Below are 20836 nucleotides of genomic sequence, written 5' to 3' on the forward strand. Positions count from 1 at the left end.
GGAACTATCCATTTACTTTTCTTTTTTGTTCTTCTCCATTTAACACTTACCCATGGGAATTATCCATTTATTATGGATCAAGTTTTGTTTGAAAGTATATGATAGAAGATGACATTCTCAAGTGGAACTGTTTGTACATGTGGGGAGCTGCAAGCTAAACCTCTTATTTGCTTTCTTTGTTCTGTTATTCCAGTCTATTTAATGTAGGATGATGGAACAAGTTGATCCTACATGTTTCTGAAAAAGCCACTTCCTAAACAGTCTTTGGCAGGAGGCTGGCTACAGGACCTTCACTCAACAATACCGTCAACGAGAAATTTGTTTTAGGAACTCTGCCCCTATTTTTCTATTCAGTTTCTCAATGCCCGTCCCATGGTGTGACCCACCCAGGCCTGCCCTCCTGGGACATGCTCTGACTTTAAGATTACCTATTCTTTTGCCTCCTCCTTTACCCTTTAGCAAACCAACATCCTTTGTACTCGGTCAGTGAAATCTGATCTTAGCTTAAATCAGTCCAGTCTGTGATACTGTGATGTCAAACTGATTAAAATAATTTACACTAAGGTATGAATGATGGATAGATACCAAGTGTTTAAGAACTAAACCAACTGATGATCTGAACAAATAAATTTTCAAAGGGGTGACTACAGGTAGTCATTGAACAGACGGCTTTTTATTAGAGGCAGGGCCTCGCCCTGCCCATTACCCAGTATGGGGTGCTGTGGCACGGTCACAGCTCACTCCAGCCTCGAACTCTTGAGTTCCTGCCTCAGCCTCCGGAGTAGCTGGGACGACAGGCTTGTGCCACCGCGCGCGCCTTAGCTTGCGTTTCCAACCATCCCAAAAGTCAATAAGCCATTTAGATTTTAATCTAACTATCCCAAGTGCTCAGTCTGTAACTGAAGGGCAATTCTAAGGCAAGAAATTAGATGTGAGGTCACTATATGGCTATGTTTGGCAACCCCAGACGTTTAGATATTAAGGTGAAAGTGGGTGAAGTATTCGCACAAGATGTTTTGATTTCAAGGCTCCTGAGAAGTTATGGAATTTTCAGTAGTTCCTTTTAACATTCCACTTATTCCCTGCATTGATTTAAAGCTTTAACATTTTTTATTTTAAAGTAAATAGTGTTACCGAAGCTTGAGCTGTGATTCCCAAGTCTGTTTTTCAGGATGAGAATGCGCCTCACGGAGGTTGCGGTGAGCCGAGATCGCATCATTGCACTCCAGCCTGGGCAACAAGAGCGAAACTCAGTCTCCAAAAAAAAAAAAAAAAAAGGTGAGGCCTCGAACTTTGGTGTACGTTAGACAAGTTAAACCAAGGCCATCTCCGCCCTGTTTCGCGGGGTGTCTTCTCTCCTTTCGCAGTTGTTCCACTTCCAGGGCTTGACTGAAGGTAGGCTACGGGGTGACTGCCTAGCCCAGAAGGCCACCAAATAGCATTATTTCCCTCGCAGTCTCCAGAGACACTTGTTCTCACTGTGACCTTTCGCTCACCAGGCAGGCAGTGCGGCATCTGCAGAGGGCCGGAACCGGCACTGCGCGCTGGACGCAAGCAACAGGCACGACGGGCGCGCCACCACGGGGAGAGTCTCAAGCCACAGTGGGCGGCGCACAAATCCTCTCCTTTCTTTAACCCTTCTTCACATCGAGTCGCACCCTCGCCGGAAGCCGAGCGGTTTCTACACATGTCACTTCCGGTGCGGACCGCCGGCCCCTGACGGGAGCGAGCACGCCAGTGCGCGGCAACCTTGTTCCCGCCTCTCTTGCCCCGGCCACCTCTCATCTTCGGCTTTCTCTGAGCGTGACGTCCGGGCGCGCTCCCGGTCGTACGTCAGGGCTGAGGGGGAAAAGCCCAAAGAGCGAGGCGAAGAGGAGGGGTTGTGGAGGTTAGGGCCCAACCAGCAAGTCCCGTGGCTCTCCCTCCTCCTGACGAGGAGCGGAGAGGGAAGGGGAGGAGCGAGCCGGGCCGGCCGCGCACATCAGGAGCCTCCTCGTGGAGGGGGGGAGCGGAGGAAAAGGGTAGCTCCGCCACCTCTGCTCGCGGCTGTGGCGGCGAAAGAAGAAAGTCAGGGCCCATACTCACCGCCACAGACTCAGAAACGCCCCCGCCCCCATCTCCCCGGAAATAGCCCCCCGCCCAGCCCCGCACACTCGCTGCCCCAACCGAGAGCCGCAGCCCGGTCGCCCCCGCCTCGCCCCGCCCCGCTGCCCAACCCCGCGGGCCGCAGAGTGCGCGAGGCTCTAGGCTGGGAGTTGTTGTCAGGCCCAGGCCACTTCCGAGGCGCCTGCGGTGTGTCGCCGCCACCACAGGAGGACGACGTCGACGCCGAAGAGGGAGGCGGGGGAGGCGTGTTGTTGTCTCGCCCACTCCCCTCCCTTGAACTCGCACCCTACGTCAGGGCGCGATGGAGTGAAGCGGCGACGAAGGTGGTACTTCCGCGTTGCGCTGCCCGAGCCGAGAGCGCGGCCGAGGCCGCTCCCCCACCCCCGGGGGCACTTGGAGGACTCGGGACTCCCCCGCAGGTCAGCGCCTGGCGCATCTGGTGTTTTCGCTGCCGAGGTATAGGACGACGAGCGCGATTGGGAGCTCCGCCGCCCGGATTCTTGCTTCTCTGAGGCCCGGAGGCCGCTGCGTACCCCACTGTGACCTGGAACCCAGGGACCCGAGTCCCGACCCGGATTATCGTGGCGCGTCTCCCGGCCGGTCCTGGTGCTCGGTGTCCCTCCGCCACCGCTCCCGTTTCCGGCGGGGGAGATGGCCAGGATCTGACCTGGGAGGAGGCCGCACCCGCGCCGCGCTCTGCGGCTGGCTCTAGGCGATGCCGAGCAGCTCGGACACGGCGCTGGGGGGAGGCGGGGGCCTGAGTTGGGCGGAGAAGAAGTTGGAGGAACGCCGCAAGCGGAGGCGATTCCTGTCCCCTCAGCAGCCGCCGCTGCTGTTGCCGCTCCTGCAGCCGCAGCTCCTGCAACCGCCGCCGCCCCCGCCGCCTCTGCTCTTCCTGGCTGCTCCCGGCACGGCCGCCGCCGCAGCCGCCGCCGCCGCGGCCTCCTCCTCTTGCTTCAGCCCGGGCCCCCCTCTGGAGGTCAAGCGGCTGGCGAGAGGCAAGAGGCGCGCAGGAGGGCGGCAGAAGCGGCGCCGCGGGCCCCGCGCCGGGCAGGAGGCGGAGAAGCGTCGGGTCTTCTCGCTGCCCCAGCCGCAGCAGGACGGCGGTGGCGGTGCTAGTAGCGGCGGGGGTGTGACCCCGCTGGTGGAATACGAGGATGTGAGCTCCCAGTCCGAGCAGGGGCTGCTGCTGGGGGGGGCCAGCGCGGCAACGGCGGCGACGGCTGCCGGGGGAACGGGGGGCAGCGGCGGGAGTCCGGCCTCCTCCTCCGGCACCCAGCGGCGCGGGGAGGGGTCGGAGCGCAGGCCCCGCCGGGACCGCCGCAGCAGCAGTGGCCGCAGCAAGGAGCGCCACCGCGAGCACCGGCGGCGAGATGGACAGCGCGGTGGCAGCGAGGCCTCCAAGTCCCGCAGCCGCCACAGCCACAGCGGCGAGGAGCGGGCGGAGGCCGCCAAGAGCGGCAGCAGCAGCAGCAGCGGTGGCCGCCGGAAAAGCGCCTCGGCCACGTCCAGCAGCAGTAGCAGCCGCAAGGACCGGGACTCGAAGGCCCACCGCAGCCGGACTAAGACGTCCAAGGAGCCGCCTTCGGCCTATAAGGAACCGCCCAAGGCCTACCGAGAGGACAAGACCGAGCCCAAGGCCTACAGGCGGCGGCGGTCCCTCAGCCCGCTGGGAGGCCGGGACGATAGTCCGGTGTCCCACAGGGCCTCTCAGAGCCTGAGGAGCCGCAAGTCCCCCAGCCCGGCAGGAGGTGGCAGCAGCCCCTATTCTCGGCGGCTGCCGCGCTCCCCGAGCCCCTACAGCCGCCGCCGCTCCCCCAGCTACAGCCGCCACAGCTCCTACGAGCGGGGCGGCGACGTGTCCCCTAGTCCCTACAGCAGCAGCAGCTGGCGCCGTTCTCGCAGTCCCTACAGCCCTGTGCTCAGGTGAGTCCCGTCGTTCTGCCCGTGTGTACTTTGGCGGCTCTGGCCAGATCCCCAGGAGGAAGGGAAAGTGGTGCCTGGGTCTTCAAAACCATTCAGATCCAACACCGAGACGAGACAACACTGCCTGAGCCTCCCAGGAAGGGCAGGCGTTTTCGCGCGCGTGACACTTTTTTAGGGGGTCGAAGGGACAAAGCAACTGGGCGAACGGAACTTTTCTCCTGTGTCGGAGAAGATTTCTAAGGAAGAATTCAAGGTTTCAGACTTGTTGCATTAATGTGTTAACAGGTTTCTCTCAGTTGCTCTTTGCGTTTCTGGTACAATTTGGATAAACCCAGAGGTGGTTTAAGTCGTTTAAATTTCGAAAGTTCTGTGAGGAGGTTTCATTGTTGGGGATTTAAGAATGGACTGCAGCTTAGGATCTAGTATTGTACAGGGGAATAAGAATCAGGTGCTGATGTCAGAGTTAGATATGGATTACACGTTTCTTACGATTATTACAGAGAAGGGAGAAGCAGCCTTTCTGTAAAGTTTATTCTTTTAGTATGTGAAAAAAGCTTAGGTGGAAGCTGATAGTTCTGAATACTGAAGAGATAAGAAAGGTATCTATTTAGTGATATTCTTGTGGGGGGTAGTTTTTACCTGATCTTTCAAAGTCATAATTATAGAAAGTAGAAGAAATGACAAGATTGTGGTTTCTTTGTTGGTTTGTGATGACACCCAGTTGCTAATAACATTATAAATCCGGGTGGTGTAACCTAGTGTAACCAAGTGAATGGCTGAGTACATTCTTACACTATTATAAGCCTGTAACTCCTTACTTTAAAAGCTAAGTTGACTTTTTTTTCTTAGATACGCCCGAAGGATAAAAACACAATATGACTATACCTTTAAATATCAGAATCTTTGTCCAGAAATCTTTAAAAGGTGTAATTTAATTTAGTGAAATTGGAGTAAAACTTTTATATAGCTTTCTTGTCTTTTTTGTTACATAATATTCTTTTTAAAAAATATGCCTTAAAGTATACTTATCTAAGCAAAATGCGTTAAAAACAACTTTCGAGTATTTTATGGGTTCTTATATTCCTTGAGATATTTGGACATTCCAGGCCTTATAGTTTAGAGTATTGCAAAATGACATTTGTATCAGTTTTTCCTATTGGGTTTCAGTAATGGCAAGTGGATATACGGTACCTCAAGTATGGATTATGTGGAATCTCAACAAAATAACGAATATGCATCTGCAAAATTAGCAGACCTTTTTGAAGCATCGGCATAATAAATGTGAAGGTGTGATGTTTGTAGAGATCTGAGGGTGAGTTTGTCTTTAAGCCAAAAAAGTTGTATAAATTGCTTCACTCTTTTAAAGAGTGTTGAAGCACACTTAAAATGGTAGTTGATGCCTTAGTGAAGAATTGAAAAACTCATTCATCAAAATTAGCCATTATATCTTGTAAGAGTTTGTATTTTACTTTTAACTATGACACTTTGCCAAAAGGTTTGCAGTTTTTGCAGTTGAATTTGTTTTGCAAACTGGTTGGTTGAAGTTTCAGGACCTGAACAATTTAAAGTGCTTGATGCAATTTTAAGAATGGATTTTATACTTAGGCTTTTTAGTTGCTGGTTACTTCAGCGAGGTCTTTTATTGTATAATAGTGGCATGTATTTTATATATATATGAAATATATAATCGTGGTATGTATGACTAGGACTATTAATATTTAGCAAGTATTTTTTGACCCTGTATTGTATGCCATATACTGTTTTAGGTATTGGGATGTAGCACGGAAGAAAAAGTTACTGCCCTCGTGGAGCTTGCATTACGGAGGACCATTCAACACAGAATCTTTTCATGGTGTTTATATTGACCAGCAGTATTTGTAAAGGGTTGAATTTAGAAGGAACTTTAGGGTATCTTGGCTAACATTCCTGATAGATGGCCATTTGGTGTGTGCCTTAAATACATCTGGAGGTGGGAAGCACATTACTTTGAGGCAGCCTGTTCCACTAGATTTGGGACTTGATTTTTTAGCAAGATTCTTGAAGACTCAGTTTCCTAAACTGTAACAGGGAAACACTTGTTTTTCTGGATTATTTCAAGGATTAAATGAAAATTTTATCTTTTTAAAACATGCAATCTCACAGAAATATTTAAGGTGGTTGACTTATTCAATATCTCAAATTGTTAGAATTCATTTTGTAACCAAAATCCACCTTCATGCCACTTCTACCAATTGCTCCAAGTTGAACCTTTTGGAATGGTACAGAGCACACGTGTATGCTAACCCTTTAAAATGTAAAGACAGTTGTCATGATTTCTGAGTCTTCTAGGCTAAAAAAACTCATGTGGTTTTCAGATTTTTCACATTATATCTAGTTTGTCAAATGTCCAGCTGAAAACATGGGGCCCAGAATTAATAGCTAAAATAGTTGATTGGAAAAATCTTAAGATTTTAAAGTATAGTAAATGTGTCGTTACTTTTTGGGAACAGTTAATTGAATTCACTTGTACAGATGAATGCAGAAAGTTTTATTTATTTTCAGAATGTATTACTTGTGGTAAGTGGCCCATGTTCTTTAATGAATGGACTGCTGTGAGTTCCATGAAGGCAACTGGCCTGTCTTGTCCACCATTGTGTTTTCACTGCTCAGCACTGTATCTGACACAAGTACACTCTTAATAAGTGTTGAATAGGTAAATGAAGGGATGCTGGAGTTTCCTGAACATACAAAATATTAATGTGGGCCTGTATTACAAACTTCATTCCAATATTTAATATAGACCATGTGTAATGCTGTAAGAAACAGTGTAATCTTTTCCCAGCCTACGCAGAACTTACATATTAATGAATTGTCAATGTCGATATTTTTAAGGAAATGCATACACATTCAAAATAGTACTGAAATCATGGTATGAAGATGAAAAACAATTTTAAATAAGCTGAAAATAGAGATAGAGTTTCACCATGTTGCCCAGGCTGGTGTCAAACTCCTGGGCTCAAATGATCCACCTACAACAGCCTCCCAAAGTCCTGGGATTACAAGTGTGAGCCTCCGTACCCAGGCTGAAGCTTTTTTTGATGTCAGATAAATAAATCCTTTTCATTTTAGTGACTTCTGCTTCACAACTTGTTCTTTGTCTTCATTTGAATCTTCAGTCCTCAGCTCATGCGTTTCTTTTCGTCAGTTCCCTCTTACCTTTACTTTTTCCCCTGTGTAATCTGTTTGTCATATTTTCTTTACTACTTGACTGTTGGGGTGTGGAAGGTCACATAATCTTGCTGATTGGCCCTATAATAAATGTGAGGGTGTATTGAAAAGAGGGGAGGGTACTTTTTGTAGTGTTTTACTGTATGCCAGGCATTGATAAATATTTAACATACATTGACCACCAAAATCCATGTGATAGTTGGAAACATTTCCATTGATGGATTGGGAAACGGGAGCTCTAAAAAGTTAAGTGATTTGTTCCAAGGTCAGCTTGGATTGAAACCCTGGACTGATTTGAAAGTACATGCTCTTAATATTAAAGAGCATGGATTTTGGTTACAATATGAAGGTGGATTTTGATTACAATATGAAGAATTCTAACAGCAGTCTATTCGTTAAAGAACATGGGCCACTTACCACTTAAAGCATATGCGTCATTGAACTTCAGTTGGCATTCAAGGGTGCTGGCCACCTCACATAATGACCTGTTTTGGTGAAAAATCAGCTTCTGTTTGGGTACTTATGTGTTAATTTCTGTTCCTTGGCCATTTTTTCAGCATTTTGAGGATTTTAAAAGATGAATCTTCTAAAGAGTCTTTTAGCTTATTTGTGTTTATTCATAGTTTTTATGAACAATTGGGTTTAAATCTTGTGGTTTTTTTCTAGTTTGTCTTTACAAAGATTGGCTAAAAACATTTCTTGAAGACATTAATTACTCTTAGTTTATTGGTGTTGGTTTTCCCGAATTATTTTGAGCTGAAGTTACTGATGTCAGATTAAAATCTGTGCAAGAAATTACTACGTATGTTCTGTTCTTTCTCTAAACTTATGGAAGTTCCATTCCGCCAAGAAGCCCAGAAGCATTCATTGTGGAATGATAACAAGAACCTAAGAATCTGAAAAAGATGGGTGGACTCCAAATATAAACAAGTAAAATTATTACTATATGTGGTACCTCTGTTATGGATTATTTAGTGTTTTGTCCTGAAAACTATGGTTCAGAAGTATATGAAATGAAGATATTGTATAATGAAAAAAGAAACTCAAAAAAAAAATGCCACTGATTTAATATATACTTAATAGAAATAAGTCATGAAAATCCCTAGGTGAATGGAATTCTTAAAATGCTTTTTAAAAGTGTCAAAAAATAGGATACTAGAACAAATGCAGAAACTCTCAAAAGGGAATGGAAGTTCAGGTTAACTGTCTTAAATTTCCAGAGCTGTAATCATTATTTTCATTTCAAAGTGATGGCCTTGTGTTTTGCTCCTTCTCTGACCAAACTTTACCTGATATTTACATGTACTCAGTCCTTATCATATTTCTTTTCCGCTCACACTAATATTTATTTCTTTCCATTTCTATCACCCTTTCAGGTTAATTAGCTAGATTCCTGTTACTGTTACCAGTCTTCTCGTTTCATCCATTCTTCTCAGTTCATTCTTTATCAGGAGAGTTAATGTCTTTGTTTAGCTCATGTCACTCCCATTATATTAGAATTATTATTCAAATAAACCTAAACTTTTTTGTTTGAAGGGATGGTGTCTAGCTCACTTGCCCAGCCTGGAGTGCAATGATGCGATCATGGCTTATAGCAGCTTCGAACTTCTGGGCCCAGAGGATCCTCTTTCTTCAGCCTCCCAAGTAGCTGGGATTACAGGTTCACGCCACCATGCCTGGCTACTTTTTGTATTTTTTGTAGTGATGAGTTTTACCATGTTGCTCTGACTTGTCTTGAACTCCTGGCCTCAGACAGTCCTCCCACCTGGGCCTCCCAAAGTGTTGGGATTACAGGCATGAGCAACTGTGCATGGCCAAGTCTAAACTTCCTAATGCATCATCAGTTAATGCCTTTTATGATCTGACTCCATTCTATCACAATTCTATTTTCAGAGACATTTGTATTTCTATTTTTATACTTGCTGTTCTCTTAGCTTAAATGATGAGACACTCCAAACTCTCTTTTGCTCTTCATCTCCAGCTTTGCGTTTAAAACTCAGCTAAAAAATCCCCGTCTTTTGTGTGTGTGTGTTTTCTTGGTAGAGATGGTGTCTCACTATGTTGCTTAGGCTGGTCTCCTAGGGTCAAACAATCCTCTTGTCCTTGCCTCCCAAAGTGTTGGGATTACAGACATGAGCCAGTGTGTCCAGCCTTAAATCCCACTATCTTGAGACCTTTTTCCATTCATCTAGATACAAGTTAATTTTTTTTCCTGTGCCCCCACAGCACTTTATCTTTGTTATAGAGCTTTAAAAAATTGTGTTTAATATCTGCTTAGTTGACTGGCTACTTTTGTGTTTTCCCTGCTAGATTGTAAGCTCCTAGAGGAAAATTACAGAGCTTATTTATTGGTGGTTTAATTTAAGTATTTTTTCCCTCTACAGATTAGTACAAACCAGTCTGCACAGATGCTAGTTATATCTCTAAACTTGCTTGGTATTTTGGTTTACACATACTCTCATACTCTAGGATAGGGCAGGTAATTGTTTCGATTTATAAGGAGGGAATTTAAGAACCTCCTTCTGGTTCTACTTTATTAGAATGAGTAGAGGATGCTGGGACTCACTTTAGTGTGAATGGAATAAATTCAGACCTAGTGTTTATATTTGCTCTCTGTTGTACTGATCAAGATAAATTCTTAGTGAGTTTGAATTAATCTTTAAACCAAAAATTTTCTCAGCAGACATTATGTCAAACTTTCATTTCCCGACTCTGAAAAATTGTAGCTATTTTTGAAAAACCAGTTGAAAGTGAATGTTGCTTAATATTCACATATAAGGTAATTTTAATTTTTTCCTTTATTTTGGACTTTGTGAATATCATTTTGTTGTTATTTTGGTTTTGGTTGGCTTTGTTTTCTATAAATTTATAAGCTTTAAAGTGGGTGTTGGAAGCAGAAGTACCAAGCCAGAATCAGAAGCATTACTTGTTTGCAGTGATTTTGTTCCTTTAATTCCTGCACATTTAAATTGTGGAAGAATCTAGTGTTTTTTATGTATTTTGAAAATAAAATTGATGTACGTTAGAGGATAAATATAGGTAAAACTGGAATGTAAATAAAACGGAAACGAGAAGGTTAGTGAGAGGAACCGAAAATGGTAAATGATCTACATGCCTCCCCGCTTTTCTGTTTGCATTTTCAGTTGCATAGGGGCACTTTCACTAGGATATTTAATTGGCATTCCAAACTCAATTTATCTAACATAAAATTATTTCACCTGATACTGCTCTTTATTATTTTTCACCTGTTTGCAAGCATAATAGAGGCTAATGGTAGAAATTTTCAGTTAGTATAGAAAAATATAAGAGAGAAAAAGGCCTCTTAAGCCCAGCTACCTGATGAGATGATCATTCATGACATTTTGATAAACATTCTTCTAGACTTTTTTTAACATCAGTGGGAACATGCAACGATGCTGTCTTGTAGCCTGTACTCCATAGTACAGTATATCATCTTTATTAGTAGCTCCTAGTATTCTGTTGTATGGATATAGCATACATTGTTTGGCTGAATCCACTTTGATAAATTCTTAGTCTTTTTTTTTTTTTTAATTTTTGCTATGTGCGTGTATCTGAAGCAAATATATTTTTTGTGTATTTGTTCCATTATCTTCTTTAGATTGAATTTCCCAGGGTAAAATTGTTGAGGCAAAAGTGGTATATACATTTGAAACATCGATACACTTTCAAAATGCCTTTCAGAAGGCTTTTACAAATTTACATTTCCCAGCAGTATGGGAGTACCCATTTCCTGAGTCTCACCAATACTTGGAGTTGTCACATACTTGGTTATTGGTTTTTTGTTGTTGTTGTTGTTTTGTATTTTTAGTACAGATGGAATTTTGCCATGTTCGCTAGACTAGTCTTGAACTCCTGACCTCAAGTGATCTGTCCACTTTGGCCTCCCAAAGTGCTGGGATTACAGTTGTGAGCCACTGTTGGTGCCTGGAATCATTATTGTTTTATTTGCATTTCTTTGATATTTAATACGGTTTAATATATTTTCATCTGTTTACTGGATATTTTAATTTCTTTCTTTTTTTTTTTTTTTGAGACGGAGTTTTTTTGCTCTTGTTGCCCAGGCAGGAGTGCAATGGCGCCATTTGGGCTCACTGCAACCTCTGCCTCCCGGGTTCAAGCGATTCTCCTTCCTCAGCCTCCAGAGTAGCTGGGATTATAGGCATGCACTACCACGCCCAGCTAATTTTGTATTTTTAGTAGAGATGAGGTTTCTCCATGTTGGTCAGGCTGCTCTCGAACTCCCAACCTCAGGTGATGCACCTGTCTTGGCCTCCCAAAGTGCTGGGATTACAGGCATGAGCCACCGTTCCCGGCCTCTTTCTTTTTTTTTTTTTTTAATTGAGACCGGGTCTCACTCTGTCACCCAGGCTGGAGTGCAGTGGCACCATCTCTGCTCAACTGCAACCTCCACCTCCAGGCTCAAGTGGTATCTCACCTCAGCCTCCCGAGTAGCTGGGATCACAGATGCATCCACCATGCCCAGCTAATTTTTTTATTTTTGGTAGAGACGGGGTTTCACCATGTTGCCAGGGCTGGTCTCAAACTCCTGAGCTCAAGTAATCTGCCTGCCTTGGCCTTTCAAAGTGCAGAGATTACAGGTGTGAGCCACTGTGCCTGGCCAGATGTTTTAATTTCTTGATTCATTTTTTTTTTTTAATTAACTTGTAAGAGCTACTTGTGTGTTATAGCTACTAATTTTTTATTTATTTTTTTTTTGCGGCACTAGCAAGTATTTTTCATGAGCTTGTCTTTTATCTTTTAACCTTATTTATGTAATGTTTTGTTTTAAGACTAGGTTTTTGATTGGTCTCTGTGTGTGTGTGCACATGTGTGTTTTAAGTGGCAGTAGTTTCTCCCAGGTACCTAGTGTCAAACTGTAGTAGTACTTATGTCTTCTCCCTCCATAATTGTAATGAACTTCTTGTTCTGTAAAGTTTTTTCTTTTTTTTTTTTCAGTGATCTTTTGGTCCACACATTTATCTTGGAATGCTTTGTTAGTTCTGCTCGCTTTTGGATTTCTCTTTGAGCCCCTCCTGTTCTCTGCATTCAGATTTAAAATACCACTTTCATTTTTTTTTTTTCTGTAAGATACTTACAGAATGAAATACTTTTAAAATTATTTATTTATTCATTTATTTTTGAGATGGCGTCTCACTTGTTGCCCAGGCTGTAGTGCAGTGGTGTGATCTTGGCTCACTGCAACCTGTGCCTCCTGGGTTCAAGCTGTTTTCCTGCCTCGGCCTCCTGAGTAGCTGTGATTACAGGTGCCCACAACCATGCCTGGCTAATTTTTGTACTTTTAGTAGAGATGGGGTTTTGCCATGTTGGCCAGGCTGGTCTTGAACTCCTGACCTCAGGTGATCTGCCCACCTTGGCCTCTCAAAGTGCAGGGATTACAGGTGTGAGCCACTGCACCTGGCCAATTTATTTTTTATTGGCAAATAATTATATATATTTATGTGTGTGATATTTTGGTGTTTACCTGTGGAGGGCTTAATCAAGATAATTAAGAAATCCATCACATCACATACATGCTATTTTGGTGGTGAAAACATTTTAAAAATAATTTTCTTTTTTAACACAGCTCCAAGCAGCCATTGAAGAAAACATTTTAAATCTACTCTCTGGTCAGGCACAGTGGCTCACGTCTGTAATCCCAGCACTTTAGAAGGCCAAAGTGGGTGGATTACTTGAGGTCAGGAGTTCAAGACCAGCCTGGCCAACATGGCAAAACCCCGTCTCTACTAAAAACACAAAACATAGCCAGGCACCGTGACGTGTGCCTGTAGACCCCAACTACTTGGTAGGCTGAGGCAGCAAAACAGCTTGACCCTGGGAGGCAGAGGTTGCAGCGAGCCAAGATCTTGCCATGACACTCCAGCCTGGGCACAAAGCAAGACTCCGTTTCAAAACAAACAAAAAAACTACTCTTTTGTCAATATCAGAATATGCAGTGCGTTATTGTAGTCACCATTCTGTGCAATAGATCACTAAAATTTATTCCTTCTGTCTATCTGAAACTTTGTGTCTTTTGATCAGCATCTCCCTTTCCCTATACATTCCTCTCCCCTAGACCCTGGTAACCACCATTCTACTCCCTGCTTCTATGAGTTTGAATTTTCTAGATTCCATATATAAGTGAGATCATGCAGTATTTATCTTCCTGTCACAAATGACATAATTTACTTCTTTTTTAAAGCTGAGCCGAGTGCGGTGGCGCACGCCTGTAATCCTAGTACTTTGGGAGCCCGAGGCAGGCAGATCGCTTGAGCTTAAGAGTTTGAGACTGGTCTGGGCAACGTGGTGAAATCCCTTTTTTATAAATACAGAAAAATTAGCCCAGCATGGTGGCATGTACCTGTAGTCCCAGCTACTTGTGAGGCAGAACTGGGAGAATCGCATGAGCCCTGGAGGTAAAGGCTATAGTGAGCTGAGATTGAGCCATACCACTGCACTCCAGCCTGGGCAACAGAGTGAGACCCTTTCTCAGAAACAAAACAAAACAACAAACCTGAACCACATTAAAAAAATTAATCCGTTCATCTAATGATGGACACCTAGGTTGCTTCCATATCTGAGCTATTGTGAATAATGTTGCAATGAACATGGGAGTGGAGACATCTCCTATGCATACTGATTGCAGTTCCTTTCGGTATATACCCAGAAGTGGGATCATGTGGTAATCCTGTTTTTACGTTTTTGAGGAACCTCCATACCATTATCCATGATGGCTGTAGTAATTTACATTCATACCAGCAGTGCACAAGGGTCCCCTTTTCTCTATACCCTCGCCAACACTTGTTATCATTCATTTTTTTGATGCTAGCCATTCTAGCAGGTGGGAGGTGATATAGTGGTTTTAGTTTGCATTTCCTTGGTGATTATTGATGATGGTGAGCATTTTTTCATGTATCTGTTGACCATTTGTATGTCCCCCCCTTTTTTTTTTAAACACTGAGATGGAGTCTTGCTATGTTGCCCAGGCTGGTCTCAAACTCCTGTGCTCAAGGAGTCCTCCCACCTCACTCACTTCAGTCTCCCAAGTAGCTGGGATTCAAGCACTAATCACCAAACCCAACTGTATTCCCTCTTTTGAGGAATGTCTATTTAGGTCATTTGCCCATTTTTGAAATTGGGTTATTTATTTTCTTTCTGTTGATTTGAGTTCGTAAAATATTTTGAATGTTAATCCCTTATCAGATGTGTGGTTTGTAGGTATTTTCTCCTTATCCGCAGGTTGTCACTTTACTTCGTTAATTGTTTCCTTTGCTTTGCAGAAGCTTTTTAATTTGATCCACCCCTTTGTTTATTTTTGCTTTTGTTCCCTGTACTTTTGGGTTTATAACCATGAAACCTTTGCCCAAACTAATGTCATGGAGCTTTTCTTCTACTTTCTACTGTATAAGATGTGAGATGAGAGTCTATTTTCATTATTCTCCATGTGGATATTTAGTTTTACCACCCCTGTTTATTTTTATTTTTAAGACACAGAGTCTTGCTGTGTTGGCCAAGGCTGGTCTCAGAACTCCTAGGTTTAAGCAGTCCTCCCGCCTAGCCTCCCCAGAAGCTAGGACTACAGACATGCACCACTGTGCCTCACTCCCGTCACCATTTATTGAAGAGGCTGTCCTTTTCTTACTGTGTGTTCTTGGCTACTTTGTCAAAAATCAGTTGAGTGTAAATGGGTTTATTTCTGGGTTCTCTATTCTGTTCCTTCAGTTAATGTCTCTGTTTTTATGCCAGTACCATACTCTTTTGATTAACATAGCTTTGTAATACACTTTGAAGTCAGATAGTGTGATACCTCCAGCCTTGTTCTTTTTGCTCAGGATTGCTTTGGCCATTTGGGATCTTTTGAGGATTTGGGTATTCCACTGAATCAAATTCTTGAATGGGGCATTTAAGACCCCCAACACAGACTGAACCAAACTACTCTTACTTCTTACTGTATATCCTGATCACAATACAAACTGGTCTGTTTACTATTTTCTTGTATCTTAGTTTGTATCCTTCCTTCAATTGGTCAATCTGCCTTGCTCGTTCTTTCAACCTTAGTTCAGGTGTTTTTTTGTTTGTTTGTTTGTTTGTTTGTTTTGAGACGAAGCCTCGCTTTGTGGCTGGGGTGCAGTGGGGTGATCTCGGCTCACTGCAACCTCCACCTCCCAGGTTCAAGCAATTCTCCTGTCTCAGCCTCCCAAGTAGTTGGGATTACAGGCACACAACACCATGCCTGGCTAGTTGTTTTTGTATTTTTAGTAGAGATGGGATTTCACCACGTTGGCCACCTGGTCTCGAACTCCTGACCTCAGGTGATCCACCTGCCTTGGCCTCCCAAAGTGCTGGGATTACAGGTGTGAGCCACTGCTCCTAGTCTCAGGTGTTGTTTTTGTCTATGAAGCCTTCATTAATCTCGTTCAGAAGTGATTTTTTAAAAATAACCTTTAGAACTGAGATCACTTTGTGAGTACTTATTACATCCAGTTCACCCAGTTGATAGTAATTTGAGTTGTTTCCAGTTTTTGGCTGTTATGAGCAAAGCTACTGAACATTTGAGTACAGGTCTTTTGTTTTTGTTTCTCTTGAGTACATTAGGAGAGGGTTTGCTGTGTTGTATGGGAAGCGAATGCTTGACCTCCTACAATCCCATGGTCTTTTTCAAAATGTCTTTGCCATTTGCATTCCAGTCAGTACAGTATGGGCATTCCAGATGCCTCACCTCCTCAATAAGACTTCATTTTTTTTGGTCAGTCTTTGATTTTAGCCATTCTAGTGGATGAGTATTGGTATCTCATTGTGGTTTTATTTGCAATTCCCTAATGATAAGTAATGTTGAGTATACTTCCATATGTTTATTTGCTCTTCATATCTTTTGCTAAGTGTCTCAAAATGTTCATTCTTCATGAATTGGGTTGTCTTACTAAGTTGTAAGAATTCTGTATATATGCTAGATACAAATACATGTTTTGCAAACTTTTTTCCTCAGTCTGTGACTCACTTTCCGTAACAGTAATTTCCAAGAGCAAAAGTTTTAAATTTTGATGAAAAACCAGTTTAGCATTTTTCTGATTTATGCTTTTTTTTTTTTTTTTTTTTGAGACAGTGTGTCTCGCTCTGTCACCCAGGCGTGTTCTCAGCTCACTGTAACCTCCGCCTCCTGGGTTCAAGCGATTCTCATGTCTCAGCCTCCTGAGTAGCTGGGATTATAGGCGTGTGCTGTCACGCTCAGCTAAATTTTGTATTTTTAATAGAGACAGGGTTTCACCATATTGGCCAGGCTGGTCTCAAACTCCTGACCTCAGCCTGCTTCTGTCTCCCAAAGTGCTGGGATTACAGGCGTGAGCCACCCACCATGTTCAGCCAGATTTATGCTTTTTATGTCCAAAAAAATTTTTGCCTAACCCACAGTAACAGAGATTTTCTCCTTAGGCTTATAATGTGCATGTTTATCAGTCTACTTTTATGTATAATGTTAACTTTATGATAGCATACTTACATTTTCATCTTGTACTGTTGTCACCTCTTTTTTTTTTTTGAAATGGAGTCTTCTTCGCCTAGGCTGGAGTGCAATGGCACGATCTTGGCTCACTACAACCTCCGCCTCCCAGGTTCAAGCAATTCTCCTGCCTCAGCCTCCCCAGTAGCTGGGATTACAGGCATGTACCACCACACCCAATGAATGTTTGTATTTTTAGTAGAGGTGGAATTTCACCCTGTTGGCCAGGCTGGTCTCGAACTCCTGACCTCAAGTGATCCACCCACTTCAGCCTCCCAAAGTGCTGGGATTACAGGCCTGAGCCACCGCACCCAGCTGTTGTCATCTGTTTTATGTCTGTGTTTGCATGGCGTATGTGTGTTATACATAGACATAAAATTTAATATGAGAAGAGTCACTTCTTGGGTAAATATTTACTCAAATATTTACCTTTTCAAGTGCTTTTCCTTTTTACAGATCCAACTTTCCATGTATCATTTTCCTCTGGCTGGAGGAATGACTGAACATTTTTTATAATGTAGGTCTGCTTTTTGTATGTCTGATAAACTCTCCATTTTGAGAGAGAGTTTTACTGGGTATGGAATCCTAAACTGAAATTTTTTTCCTTAATATTTTACTTGTTACATTTCTGGCTGATAAATTTCTATAATATTTTGGTTTTGTTTCAGCTATTGGATTTCAAGTCCTGTGATTTTTTAAAATATTTGTGGTTCTTAAGCACCTAGTACAGCATATGATAGTAGGTACTTAGCAAGTGAGATTAAATTGCCTGTCTTGTTTTAAAATTGTATTTTCTAGGGCTATGTGTGGTGACTCATGCCTGTAATCCCAGCAGTTTGGGAGGCCAGAGCAGGCAGATCACCTGAGGCCAGGAGTTCGAGACTAGCCTGGCCAGCATGGCAAAACCCCATCTCTACTAAAGATACAAAAACTGGCTGGGTGTGGTGGTGTGCACCTGTAATCGCAGCTACTTGGAAGGCTGAAGTAGGGGAATTGCTTGAACCCAGGAGGCGGAGGTTGCAGTGAGCCAAGATCTCGCTACTACACTCCAGCCTGGGCAACAGAGTAAGACTCTATCTCTAAAAAACAAAACAAAACCAAAACCTGGTATTTTCTTTTTTTTTTTTTTTTTTGAGACGGAGTTTCGCTCTGTCGCCCAGGCTGGAGTGCAGTGGCCGGATCTCAGCTCACTGCAAGCTCCGCCTCCCGGGTTTACGCCATTCTCCTGCCTCAGCCTCCCGAGTAGCTGGGACTACAGGCGCCCGCCACCTCGCCCAGCTAGTTTTCTGTATTTTTTAGTAGAGACGGGGTTTCACCGTGTTAGCCAGGATGGTCTCGATCTCCTGACCTCGTGATCCGCCCGTCTCGGCCTCCCAAAGTGCTGGGATTACAGGCTTGAGCCACCGCGCCCGGCTCAAAACCTTGTATTTTCTAACAAACTATTTCTTCAGCTTAAATTGCTTTGGATTAAAAAAAGAGATTCAGGCTGGGCACGGTGGCTCACACCTGTAATCCCAGCACGTCGGGAGACCGAGGCAGGTGAATCACGAGGTCAGGAGTTTGAGACCAGCCTGGCCAATATGGTGGAACTCTGTGTTTACTAAAAATACAAAAATTAGCCAGACATGGTGGCAGGTGCCTGTAGTCCCAGCTACTTGGGAGGCTGAGGCAGAAGAATCACTTGAACCTGGGAGGTGGAGCTTGCAGTGAGCCGAGATTCTACCACTGCATTCTAGCCTGGGCGACAGAGCAAGACTCCATCTCAAAACAACAACAACAACAACAAACCACAAAGGTCCAGCCTCACAGGGTTAAAAAAAATTCTGTTGATATTAACAAGGTCTAGTAATACACTATGAACAAATTCTTGATGGCTGGAGAGAGACTATCAAAGTATGTGCCTTTGTGCATATTAAGTACCGAGCTCCCTTCTACTCTTCTCACCTGCTTTTCTTTTTCCGTCTTCGAAAATACATCTCAAGACATGGTTCAGGAAAACATGAAGACAAACACAGAATTTGTGCTCAGTGGACTAGAACATGTTTGCTTGAGCACATTTGCAAAAAGTCAGCCACGTGTCTTTTTGTTGTTGTTGTCGTTACTTTTAATATGGCATAAGGACCATAAAGGAAGTATACTTTTAGAATAAACACAAAACATTTCATTTTTATGTTATCTTTTCTGGTTTTAAAAATAACATGTTTATTGAAATATATTTCACATACCGTACAGTTACTGTTTTAAACTACAGTTTATTAGTCTTTGGTCTCTTCATAGCATTGTGTAACCGTCACCACTAATTTGAGAATATTTCAGTCACTCCAGAGAGAAACTCCATGACTATTAGCAGTCACTCCCCATTCCCACATCCCACGGTCTTGACAACCAACGGTTGGTGATTTCTTTCTGTCTTTATAGATTTACCTATCCTGGACATTTCATTTCACTGGAATCATATAAAGTATCGTGTTTTGCGGCTGGATTCTTTCACTAAAGCATAATGTTTTCTTTTTTTTTTTTTTTTTTTGAGACGGAGTCTTGCTCTGTCCCCCCAGGCTGGAGTGCAGTGGCCAGATCTCAGCTCACTGCAAGATCCGCCTCCCGGGTTTACGCCATTCTCCTGCCTCAGCCTCCCGAGTGGCTGGGACTACAGGCCCCTGCCACCTCGCCCGGCTAGTTTTTTTTTTGTATTTTTTTTTTTTAGTAGAGACGGGGTTTCACCATGTTAGCCAGGATGGTCTCGATCTCCTGACCTCGTGATCCGCCCGTCTCGGCCTCCCAAAGTGCTGGGATTACAGGCTTGAGCCACCGCGCCCGGCCAAGCATAATGTTTTCAAGGTTTATTTATGTTGTAGTGTGGATCAATATCCCTTTAAATGGTCAAATATCCCATTGTACAGTTATGCCACACTTTATCATTAGTCATGGACATTTGGGTTAACTTTTTGGCCATTTTTTTTAATGCTGCTATGAACATTTGTGTACACGTTTTTGCATGAGCATTTGTTTTTCTCTTGAATGTATACCTAGGAGTAGAATTGCTGGGTCATATGATAATTTTATGTTTAAGATTTTAAAGAACTGTCAAACTTTTTTAAAATAGTTGCATCATTTTTATATTCATATCAGCAACATATGAGGGTTCCAGTTTCTTCACATCCTCAACAAAAGTTGTCTTTTTGATTGTAGCCATCTTGGTATTTGCAGTGGGATCACATTTTGGTTTGGATTTGCATTTCTCTAATGACAAATAAAGTTGAGCATCTTTTCATGTGTTTTTGACCATTTGAGAAATGGTCAGAATCTTTTTTTGAGAAATGTCTACATGAATCTCTTGCCCACCCCCACCCACCCACCCCTGTTTTTTGAGACAGGGTCTTACTCTGTTGCCCAGGCTGGAGTGCAATGGCACAATCTTGGCTCACTGCAACCTCCATCGCTGGGGCTCAAATGATTTCCCTATCTCAGCCTCCTGAGCAGCTGGGACCACAGGTGCACACCACCACACCCGGCTAATTTTTTTGTATTTTTGTATAGATTAGGTTTTGCCATGCTGCCCAGTCTGGTCTCAAACTCAAGCTCAAGCAGTCGTCCCACCTTGGCCTCCCAAAGTGCTGGGATTACGGGCATGAGACACCATGCCTGGCCTTCTTTGCCCATTTTTAAATTGGGCTGTTGTCTTGTTATAGGGTCTTCAGAGTTTGTATACTGTCTATTCTGGATGTAAGTCCTTTATCAGATACATTATTTACAAATAATTTCTCTCTCTATCACTTTGTTGATGGTGTCTATTAAAGCACAGAAGTATTTCATTTTGATGAAGTCTAATTTATTATTTATTGCTTGTGTTTTTGGTATCAAATCTAAGAAGGCTTTGTCCAATCTATGTTCACAAAGATTTTCTGCATTTTTCTCTAAAAATTTTATAGTTTTGGCTCCTACTTTGATCCATTTTCAGTTAGTTTATTGCATGGTGAAAGGAAGAGGTCTAGCTTCATTCTTTTGTGTGTGGATATACAGTTGTCCCAGCACCATTTGTTGAAAAGAGTATTCTTTTTCCATTGCATTGTCTTAGCACCCTTG

At 43.3% G+C, this 20836-nt stretch overlaps 1 protein-coding gene across 3 annotated transcripts in view; it reads left to right on the plus strand.

Moving 5' to 3' along the window:
• The first annotated feature begins 1692 nt into the window (after positions 1–1692).
• CDK13 (cyclin dependent kinase 13) overlaps positions 1693–20836 on the plus strand; it is a 143088-nt gene continuing 123944 nt past the window's right edge. For all 3 annotated transcript variants that reach the window (XM_033193739.1, XM_033193738.1, XM_033193737.1), the window contains exon 1: positions 1693–4032. In XM_033193739.1, the coding sequence (XP_033049630.1) occupies positions 2822–4032 (1211 nt within the window). In that variant the 5' untranslated portion in view covers positions 1693–2821. The remainder of the gene's footprint in view (positions 4033–20836) is intronic.

The sequence above is a fragment of the Trachypithecus francoisi genome, unplaced genomic scaffold, assembly GCF_009764315.1.
Source record: "Trachypithecus francoisi isolate TF-2019V2 unplaced genomic scaffold, Tfra_2.0 Lachesis_group4, whole genome shotgun sequence".
Taxonomy (NCBI): domain Eukaryota; kingdom Metazoa; phylum Chordata; class Mammalia; order Primates; family Cercopithecidae; genus Trachypithecus; species Trachypithecus francoisi.